This window comes from Manihot esculenta, chromosome 7, assembly GCF_001659605.2.
Source record: "Manihot esculenta cultivar AM560-2 chromosome 7, M.esculenta_v8, whole genome shotgun sequence".
In the NCBI taxonomy this organism is placed as follows: domain Eukaryota; kingdom Viridiplantae; phylum Streptophyta; class Magnoliopsida; order Malpighiales; family Euphorbiaceae; genus Manihot; species Manihot esculenta.
This window is the reverse complement of record NC_035167.2, coordinates 7,591,736-7,602,515: the sequence shown is the minus strand read 5'-3', so window position 1 is coordinate 7,602,515 and position 10,780 is coordinate 7,591,736. Positions and strand designations below refer to the sequence as shown.

The following is a 10,780-nucleotide window of genomic DNA, read 5'->3' as shown; positions in this document are numbered from 1 at the left end:
CTTATTTTCCATCGCATCAGACGAGCTAGGCTACCGTTTAATAGATTTAGAACCTTATTCGATCCGGCAGGCCTAGCCACGGATTGAATGACGCAAGAGTGTCCATATGCCAGATATGACTGTCATGAGACATAATATTAATTTGTTTCCTCCATCTTATACCAAATTACCTATAAATCTAACTTTGTGTGAAGAAAAGAGTAATCGACGCTGAGGATTTTATCATAAAAGATAAGCTTTCATCAAGATCGCTAAAAAACATGCTTAGGTTTATCATAGAACAGTGTTCAAAATTACTCAACTCTTTACTGAAAAGATAATCCAGAACCATTGAACTTCTGCTCTGTTATTTGGTCAAGGTGAGCTCCCATTTCAGCTGTCAAATAGTTCTTCCAATCACTGACTTTACCTTTCCTGAAAAATGCATTGTTTCCAATTTTGAGAGCTCCTGTTGCAGAGTTCTCTAAATTATTCTTATTCACCTCCAAATTGCTAAGAGTCTCAAAGCTGCACAAGTTGACGATTTTTTGCACTAACCCTTGTCTCTCTTCTTCTGCAGAAAAAGGGCAACTCATGAATTCAGCAATTCTTTTGACACAGGAGAAATGATCATTCATCAGATCTTCATATTTCATAAAGAGTATTTTCTCTGGAAATTCAAGACTTGCTTTCCAGTACCCTAAAATATGATCCCACCAAGGTCCACAAGAATTTATTCCTTTGCAAAAATACTGATATGCTGTCTCCAATGGAATGGCTTCCTTGCGTAACTTACATATAAACTGCCAATACGAAATAAGCAAATCCTTGGGATCTCTGGAGAGGTAAATAATTTTACAATTGAACTCTACAATATACTTGGGCAAAAGAGTGTAGGGAATGTGTGTGGCAAAAAATGGAAGTTCAGATTCTCTGTTAACTGAAACTTCAATCCAAGGAATAAAATCATGTGGGGACTTAGTTAACAATGGATGTGAGGAGAAATCATTGAATCGTGTTCTTGTGAAAGTAGCAAAACACAAGGCTTTAAGCCAAGTGGTGCCAGATTTTGGATGAGTGCAAATGAAAATATCAGTAGGTTGGGGTGTGAAGTGTTCATGCAGTGACATTATGCTTTCTAGCGTAGTTGTACGAAACCAAAAGCCTTGATACTTATGGATGTATTGATCGAGTGGTGATGCAAAGACATTTGGTTGACGAGGAAGAGTTGAAATTATCTCTCTATATTTTGTAGGGTTTATTGGAGACTCGTTGGTGTTCATGGAAGCAGACAAAATAGCCTCAAAGACCATTCACTTGAAGAGCTGTAAAGGTCTATTTATAGAGAAAAAAGTTTTAGCACACATTCGGCAACCGGTGATATTAATTTCCCAATTCTGCATATTGGGCCACCATGTGAACAAGATGACAAATGCATGAATGGGTGATCTGCTTTGGAAGATTTTTTTATTCGAATGAGGTAAAAGATTAATACAATTAATGAATTATACAATTAAGAGATAATTTTCTGCTTTCTCCTCATGAAGATAAATATCTCAAAGGAATAATTACCTTGTACGACTTAATTAATTAAAATATTTATATAATTTTAATTTTTTATTATATTTTTAATAATAAAAATAAATAAAAAAATATTTTATTAAAAAAAATATAAAAACGGTTAATTTATGAATAATAATAATATTTAAAAACTAAATTATAAATTCTCCTAAATAAATTTGACACGAGTGGGGCACCAAATTCAGTGAGAAGAAGATTGATGTGAAGTAATTGACATGATATGACATAGCATCAGATAACATCACATGACATGGCATGGAGTACCCCATGTGAAAGGTGTCTGATGTTATCAGCTAAAAAACAGAACAAATAATTTATATTTGTCGACTCTTCATTATGCTGATTTTTTTTAAAAAATAAGTTAGTTTACAATTTAGCCAAATTTTTAATTTTTTAGAGCTGTAAATATAAGAGAAATTATAATTATTTTTTCAGGAAAATGTACTTATTCTTAGGGGATGATCATTCGGTTGGTTCGGTTCAAAATCATACCGAACTGAATAAACCGAAAACTGAAATTTTGGTGCTTATGAAAATCGAACCGAATCAATTTTGGTCAGAAACCGAATCGAACCGAACCGGTCTGATTCGGTTCGATTCGATTCGGTTTGATTAGTTTCAATTTTTAATAATTTTTTTAATTTTTTACACTTTATTTTTAATATTTTAAAATTTAATTAAAATATTTTAATTTTAATATGATTTAATTTCTCAATATTATTGAAAAAATATATTATTATCACTAATCGGTTCGATTTAGTTTTTTCGGTTTTTTCTGATTAAAACCGAACCGAACCAAAATAACCTAAATTTCTGAAATTAAAAACCAAACCGAACCGAAATGTATAAAAAACCGAATCAAATTTTTAAATCAATTTGATTCGGTCGATTTTTTTTATTTGAACCGAATATTGCTCCCCTACTTATTCTCTATAACAACTGAAATAAGTTAGTAATGAAATGGATTCAATCTTTTGTATTAAAAACATTTTTAAGAAAGTATTTTCAGATTTTTTAATATTTACAATATTCAAAAAAATGTCAATAATATTTATTTAATAGTTTAATTCAGACACATTATTTGTTATTATTTTTTTCATAAAAAATATTTTTTAAATATAAATTATTTTCTGCTAAAAATAATTTTATGGAGGTTTGCACCTTTATAAAATAATATACCCATTCAATTTTATCCACTAATTTTTAAAAGTTTTTTTTTTCGTCTAAAATCATCAGTTTAAGAATACTAATATTTTTCAATTTTATCCTTATTTTTATTGAACCTAATAATTATTTCTATAATTTCCTAAAACACCTTTTATAATTTTCCTTTCTCTCTTAAGCAACCCACTTTTGTAATAATAAATTAATGAAAAAAATATTAAAATTGAAGAAATTAAGTGAAAAATAAATAATAATTTAGTTAAATTAAGGAGTATTTTATGAGAAAATATATTGAAATTGATAAAAAAAGAATAGTCAACACTGAAATATTATTATTGATGATCGTCGGGTCTCATTATCATTGGACAAGGCCAGACTCAAGAGAACAGCGCCGGTCCAAAGTTCATGAAACTTTTTTTGTCAATCGGTCTAGCCTTTTTACAGTCTGGTGATGTGACATGAAGGAAGATAGCAAATCCAATTAATTCGCAAGCTTGGTGATGTGACATGAAGGAAGACAGCAAATCCAATTACTTCGCAGTCCTACCCGCACACGCGCCGAAAATTAAACCTGAATGACAGAAATAAATTGCACTGTAGTATAGAAGCCGTTAGGCTTACCAGCAGACAAATGAAAATGAATAAAAAAAGAGAAACTTTTTTCTCTCTATTGAAACTCACACAAAACTACTGTAAATATTATTTTTTTAAATTTCAGAATATCAATTATCAATAAACTAAGATAAGCTTTCATTAAGATCACTACAACATATGCTTAGGTTGATCATTCTAACATTATTCAAATCTTTATGCAAACTAAGACAAGTACTTGCCTTCATTAAGATTTGCCTTCACTGAGACACTGCAAATCTTGGGCTCGAAAAGATAATCCAGAACCACTGAACTTTTGCTCAGTTATTTGGTCAAGGTGAGCTCCCATTTCAGCTGTCAAATAGTTCTTCCAATCACCAACTTTACCTTTCCTAAAGAATGAATTGTTTTCAATTTTGAGAGCTCCTGTTGCAGAGTTCTCTAAGCTATTTCTGTTCACTTCCAAATTGCTTAGAGTCTCAAAGCTGCACAAGTTGACGATTTTTTGCACTAACCCTTGTCTCTCTTCTTCTGCAGAAAAAGGGCAACTCATGAATTCAGCAATTCTTTTGACATAGGAGAAAGGATCATTCATCATATCTTCATATTTCATAAAGAGTATTTTCTCTGGAAATTCAAGACTTGCTTTCCAGGAGCTTTTTTTCAAATTATACCTAAATAAAATTTATTTTTTCAAATCATGCATTTTCGGATCTGTGTGTCAAACCTGAGTGTTCGGCAGTCATACTACCGAACACTCTTGTTCGCGCGGAGCCATTGTTCGACACTAATGGTGTCGAACAACGGCTTCTCCTGCCACGGGAGCAGTTTTATGCTCCCGTGGCGCACTAGGCGTGTTCGGCACCATTGGTGTCGAACACGCCTGACATGTTCCTCCCATTCATGCCCCCTTCTGTAGGGCTACTTACTTGCATATTCATTTTTTTTTTTATTTTATTTCATCTCTCATTACTCTCTCAAAATCGTTCCCTCCAAATACGTCGGAGACTGGCGAGGCACTTGAGCTCCAAACAAACATGTGGAGCTCCTTAGCGTCATGGTTTGCTTTGGAATTCTGTTGCTGAGGCTGCTGCTGTTGCTCCTGTTGCTGCTGCTGAAGATTCTTGGTGTTTTTTGTGGAAACCGTTGAAGAAAATTCCGGATTTGGTGCTGGATAAGATGTTGGCACCGTTTGCGCCGGATAAAACCCGAATCTTGGAGAAGAATTTGTAGCCATTGGAGCACAGTTTTCTTCAAAGTTTGAGGGCCGAGGTGTTGGACCTCTTGAAGATTGTACAGAGTACAAGTCCGCCGGACCAAAATTTGAGAGTTTTCCACCGGGGAATCCCTGCACACCCATCATATTATAGAAGTCGGAAGTGTTAAAATTAGATCCTCTTGGGGTTGGATTTCTTGATGAACTCAAGCTATAAATCTCAGCTCCAGTAAGATTCGAGGGACGAGGAGTCAATCCAGAGAAAGAACCAGGCCCCAAAGATCGCCGCGAAGCATTGGATTTCCTCACCGTCACATGCAGCTTCCCATCATCACCAATCTCAGCATCTGTTTCCAAGAAATCTCTACCGTCTAAAGGCTCCCGTACCGCGCTGTGCAGCGCCACGCGGGGCGCAAAAAGAAGAGTTCGGCACGAACTCTTCTTTTTGCGTGACTGCAGATCCGTCAGGCGTGGAGTGCAGAACACGCCTCCTGTGCCACGGGAGCAGTTGGTGTTCGACACCATTGATGTCGAACACCAGTGTCCGCGTGGCAGTTCGACACCAATGGTGTCGAACAACGGCTCCGCACGGTGTCGAACTTCACTCTGTTTGGTGTCGAACAAGAGTGTTCGGCAGTACACTCAGGTTTGACACACAGGATCCGAAAATATTTTCGGATCCTGCATGATTTGAAAAAATAAATTTTATTTATGTATGATTTGAAAAAAAGCTCGCTTTCCAGTACCCTAAAATATGATCCCACCAAGGTCCACAAGAATTTATTCCTTTGCAAAAATACTGATATGCTGTCTCTAATGGAATGGCTTCCTTGCGTAACTTACACATAAACTGCCAATACGAAATAAACAAATCCTTGGGATCTCTGGAGAGGTAAATGATTTTACACTTCAACTCTACAATATACTTGGGCAAAAGAGTGTAGGGAATGTGTGTGGCAAAAACTGGAAGTTCAGATTCTCTGTTAGCCGAAATTTCAATCCAAGGAATAAAATCGTGTGGGGACTTCGTGAACAATGGATGTGAGGAGAAATCATTGAATCGTGTTCTTGTGAAAGTAGCAAAACACAAGGCTTTAAGCCAAGTGGTGCCAGATTTTGGATTGGTGCAAATGATAATATCAGTAGGTTGGGGTGTGAAGTGTTCATGCACTGACATTATGCTTTCTAGCATAGTTGTACGAAACCAAAAGCCTTGATACTTATGGATGTATTGATCGAGTGGTGGTGCAAAGACATTTGGTTGACGAGGAAGAGTTGAAATTATCTCTCTATATTTTGTAGGGTTTATTGGAGACTCGTTGGTGTTCATGGAAGTAGACAAAATTGCCTCAAGGACCATTCACTTGAAGAACTGTAATGGTCTATTTATAGAGAAAAAAGTTTTAGCAAGCATTTGGCAATTGGTGATATTAATCTCCCAATTCTGCATATTGGGCCACCATGTGAATAAGATGACAAATGCATGAATGGGTGATCCAGGTTGGTAGCAAATTTATGCCATAAGATATAGTTTTCTGCTTTCTCATTATATAAAAATGTTTTTATATTTTAATTTCCTCAATTGAAAAAAATTTTCGTCCAGTTAAATTTATTTTTCAATTTATTTATTGGCTAAAGCAGAAAAAATTTATTTATATTCTAAAATTATCCTTTAAAAAAAAAGAAAAAAAATTTTTAATTTGCAAAGATCTCAAAAGAAAAAAAAGAAAAATATTGAAAATAAAATTTGAATAAGGTAAAACAGTTTATTTTATGGTAAATACAAACGAGATTATTTTAGTTTATCTATTTGAATTAACGAAAAAAATAAATTTAATTTGACGGAAGTTCTTTTCGAGTGACATAATCAAAATATATGAGTATTTTAATATAATTTTAAGATAATATTTTTATTAGTTAGATCATAATACAGAAATGCCAAAATAATTATCTGTCTCAAAGAAAAAATTTAAATATGAGATTTTATTCACTCTCCACACCTTAAATTTGATATTCAGTGGCAAATTTATATTGATCAGCATAAAAAAAATTTTATAGAATTTTTTGTACTAATTTTAATGTTTATAAAATGAAATATTAATTCTTTAAAAAAATATCTCACTAAAATATTTTATCAACAAAATTCGTTAATTCTGAATGTTATATTTGTGTAATTTTTTTTCTTTAAAATATTTTTTTAGCAGTGGGCTGTATGATATTGAAATTCACTTCCAGTTTTTAAGATATCTATTCTGATATTGTTGTAGAGTTTTGTTTATACTTTTATTTCAAAAAGCAATTAAAATATTTATCAAAATTAACCCAATAGCTATAATTAATACAAAATTTTAAATTGAATTAAAATTATAAAAATTTGAAAAAATTTGGAAAATTTTACCATTATGATCCATTAATAAAATAATAATGTTTTAATTCATCAAACTTAAAATTTTTTTTAAAAATAATATTATATTAAATCAAAATTTATTTGACTCTTAATAAAATTATAAAAATTTTATTAATAAAAAAATAAATTAAATTTAGTTGGCTCTGAATAAATACAGGAGATTAATTAAGCTTATTTTCAATACTAGATTATTTAATTTTAAAAAATAAAATCAGTGATATAATTATTAATTTTATTATAATCTAAAAATTAAAATATATTTTATATTTAACAATATTTTGTCATTTTAAAAATAATTACAATAACATATTTATCTTAAATTTATTATGTTTATCTATTGTCGCAAGAAATTATAATCCTTCGTTCGTGCATTAAATTAATAATATTATAAAAATAATTAAAAAAAATTAAAATTATTCACAAACCTGCATTATTATTATTATTATTATTATTTAGTCATGCTTATATGGAAAGTGCAATTAAATTTAAATTTAATAAATTTAAAAAATTATTAATTGACATGATATGACATAACATCACATCACATAACATGACGTGACATGACATGGATAGAACACCCCATGTGAAAAGTGTCTGATATTATCAGCTAAAAAACAGAACAAATAATTTTATATCTGTCGACTCTGCATTATGCTGATATTTTTTAAAATAAATTAGTTTACAATTTAGCCAAATTTTTAATTTTATAGAGCTGTAAATATAAGAGAAATTATAATTATTTTTTCAGGAAAATGTATTTATTTTCTATAACAACTGAAATAAGTTTAAATTAAAATAGATAATTATAAAATAAGTAATGAAATGGAATTTAGGCTTCAATCTTTTTATTAAAAACATTTTTAAGAAAGTATTTTCAGATTTTTTAATATTTACAATATTAAAAAAAAGTCAATAATATTTATTTAACAGGTAAGTGTTAATAATTCAGACACATTATTTGTTATTATTTTTTTCATAAAAATTTTTTTTTATACCTTTATATAATAATATACCCATTCAATTTTATCCATAATTTTTAAAAGATTTTTTTTTTCGTCTAAAATCATCAGTTTAAGAATACTAATATTTTTCAATTTTATCCTTATTTTTATTGAACCTAATAATTATTTCTATAATTTCCTAAAACACATTTTATAATTTTCCTTTCTCTCTTAAGCAACCCACTTTTCTAATAATAAATTAATGAAATAAAATATTAAAATTGAAGAAAGTAAGTCAAAAATAAATAATAATTTAATTAAATTAAGAGTATTATACGAGAAAATATATTGAAATTGATGAGAAAAGAGTAGTCAATATAAAATTATTATTGATGATCGCCGAATCTCATCATCACTGGACAAGACCGAATTCAAGAGGACAGCGCCGGTCCAAAGCCCATGAAGCTTTTTTTGTCGATTGGTTCAGCCTCTTCGACTCTAATTCAGACATGCGTGATAGACTGGTCATCCGCGAGGGTTCAGTAAAAAGAAGCTCGTGATGATGTGATATGAAGGAGGACAGCAAGCCCGCGCCAGGGGAATTAAATGACCGTCTGGCGTAGAGAGAAATTCGGACGCATCCATACGTACGGACGTGAATGACAGGGACATATGGTACTGTAGCAAAGAAGTTATTAGATGTCACTAGCAGACAAATGGAAAGAAAGAAAAGGGAGAAATGTTTTCCTCCCCAATGAAACTAGCAGATAAATGAAATGGAATAAAAGGAGAGAAACTTCTTCCTCCCCATCGAAACTCACACAAAACTACTTTAAATCGTATTTTTTTTAAACTCAGGACATCAATGATCAATAAACTAAGATAAGCTTTCATTAAGATCACTACAACATATGCTTAGGTTGATCATTCTAACATTATTCAAATCTTTATGCAAACTAAGACAAGTACTTGCCTTCATTAAGATTTGCCTTCACTGAGACACTGCAAATCTTGGGCTTGAAAAGATAATCCAGAACCACTGAACTTTTGCTCAGTTATTTGGTCAAGGTGAGCTCCCATTTCAGCTGTCAAATAGTTCTTCCAATCACCAACTTTACCTTTCCTAAAGAATGCATTGTTTTCAATTTTGAGAGCTCCTGTTGCAGAGTTCTCTAAGCTATTTCTGTTCACTTCCAAATTGCTTAGAGTCTCAAAGCTGCACAAGTTGACAATTTTTTGCACTAACCCTTGTCTCTCTTCTTCTGCAGAGAAAGGAAAATCCAAGAATTCAGCCAATCTTTTGACGTAGGAGCAAGTATCATTCATTAGATCTTCATATTTTATAAAGAGTATTCTCTCTGGAAATTCAAGGCTTGCTTTCCAGTATCCTAAAATATGATCCCAACAAGGTCCATAAATATTTATTCCTTTGCAAAAATACTGATATGCTGTCTCCAAGGGAATGGCTTCCTTACGTAACTTGCAAACAAACTGCCAAATCGAAATAAACAAATCCTTAGGATCTCTTGAGAGATAAACAATTTTACACTTGGATTCTACAATAGATTTGGGCAAGGAAGTATAGGGAATGTGTGTAGCAAAAAGTGAAAGTTCAGAGTTTCTCTGAACGGAAATTTCAATCCAAGGAACAATGTCATGTGGCGACTTGGTGAACAGTGGATTTGAGGAGAAATCGTTGAACTGTGTTCTTGTCAAAATGGCAGAACACAAGGCTTTGAGCCAAGTGGTTCCACATTTTGGATGGGTGCAAATGATAATATCATTAGGTTGAGGTATGAAGTTTTCCTGCACTGACATGATGTTTTCCAGCAAACTTGTACGGAACCAAAAGCCTTGGTATTCATGGATGTATTGATCGAGTAGTGGCCCAAAGACATTTTCTTGACGAGGAAGGGTTGAAATGATATCATTATATTTTGTATGGTTCATTGGAGACTCAACGGTGTTCATCGGAGCAAACAACTTAGCCTGAAGAACTCAAATGGGTTACAATCTATTATATAGAAAAAGCTGTAAGCACCAAATTCTGGCAATTAGTGATATTAATTCTCCAATTGTACATATTGGACCACCATGTGAATAGGATGATAAATGCATGAATGAGAGAACAATGTTGATAAAATGTTATACCACAAATTGAGAAGATTTTTCTTTTATTTGAATGAGATATGATAACTGTCGGATTTTTAACATCTGGATTTTTGATATTCGAATTGAGGCCCAATCTTGGAGAAATAAACAGTTTCAAAATTCCATAGAACTCATTAAGCAGGCCGACCCATCAGCGCGTCATCTAGGCTATAACCAAAGCAGGCCGGACTGAGCTAAGGCTTGGACCCATCAGAAGAGAGTCTAGCTCGTGTGATGTGACAAGAAGATAGAAAAGCACCACGACCCTATCAGCATATGCGTCAGAAGATAATTAAATAACCGCCTACATGACAAGAACAGGTGGTACTGTATGGCAGTTATGATTCTTACATACCAAACTAATATATACTTGTAAATTCTATTTTCTATGAGATCTCAAAACATTAATATATAAAGGCGAGTATAATAAATAAACTATACCATAAGAGTTTGTTTCCTCTTTCTTATCACGAAAACCAGACTAAATACATTTGAAAATTCAAACTCGAAATCTCATCCACTCTTTATATTTTAAAAATAAAAAAGATTAACCAAATTACCCCTTATCGGCTTCTATAAGCATAATTTTGGTAGTTAATAAGGTTTATAGAATTGCTTACATATTCATTACTTACATGTTTTATTCTTTAATATCATAAAAATGTATATATAAATTTATATAATTATATTAGAAAAAAAAATTATTCATTTGAATATTGATATGCATAAAAGAATTTATTGTATAAATTT

The 10,780-nt window shown here is 31.8% G+C and overlaps 3 protein-coding genes across 3 annotated transcripts; all 3 read right to left on the bottom strand.

Annotated features, from left to right (window-relative positions):
- Window positions 1-217: 217 nt before the first annotated feature.
- On the bottom strand, window positions 218-1,313 carry LOC110619634 (flavonol 4'-sulfotransferase). Its single transcript, XM_021763157.2, has one exon. It carries the CDS (start codon window positions 1,290-1,292, stop codon window positions 306-308), a length of 987 nt encoding a protein of 328 aa, XP_021618849.1. The 5' UTR covers window positions 1,293-1,313; the 3' UTR covers window positions 218-305.
- Window positions 1,314-3,417: 2,104 nt separating this feature from the next.
- On the bottom strand, window positions 3,418-5,967 carry LOC110618799 (flavonol 4'-sulfotransferase). The gene is made up of 2 exons (XM_043958082.1): window positions 5,278-5,967; window positions 3,418-3,971 (listed from the first exon to the last, which is right to left on the bottom strand). The coding sequence occupies exons 1-2, from the start codon at window positions 5,889-5,891 to the stop codon at window positions 3,563-3,565; spliced, it is 1,023 nt and encodes a 340-aa protein (XP_043814017.1). The 5' UTR covers window positions 5,892-5,967; the 3' UTR covers window positions 3,418-3,562.
- Window positions 5,968-8,250: 2,283 nt separating this feature from the next.
- Window positions 8,251-9,880, bottom strand: LOC110619150 (cytosolic sulfotransferase 18). The gene is made up of 2 exons (XM_021762409.2): window positions 8,853-9,880; window positions 8,251-8,557 (listed from the first exon to the last, which is right to left on the bottom strand). The coding sequence occupies exon 1, from the start codon at window positions 9,848-9,850 to the stop codon at window positions 8,858-8,860; it is 993 nt and encodes a 330-aa protein (XP_021618101.1). The 5' UTR covers window positions 9,851-9,880; the 3' UTR covers window positions 8,251-8,557; window positions 8,853-8,857.
- Window positions 9,881-10,780: the final 900 nt, after the last annotated feature.

Excerpts from the sequence above, each read along its gene's own strand:
- LOC110619634 (XM_021763157.2), bottom strand. The coding sequence starts at position 1,292 with ATGGTCTTTGAGGCTATTTTGTCTGCTTCCATGAACACCAACGAGTCT.
- LOC110619150 (XM_021762409.2), bottom strand. The coding sequence starts at position 9,850 with ATGAACACCGTTGAGTCTCCAATGAACCATACAAAATATAATGATATC.
- LOC110618799 (XM_043958082.1), bottom strand. The coding sequence starts at position 5,891 with ATGGTCCTTGAGGCAATTTTGTCTACTTCCATGAACACCAACGAGTCT. Across the intron at positions 3,972-5,277 it reads TGGTGGGATCATATTTTAGG|CTCCTGGAAAGCAAGTCTTG; the intron begins GTACTGGAAAGC and ends TTTGAAAAAAAG.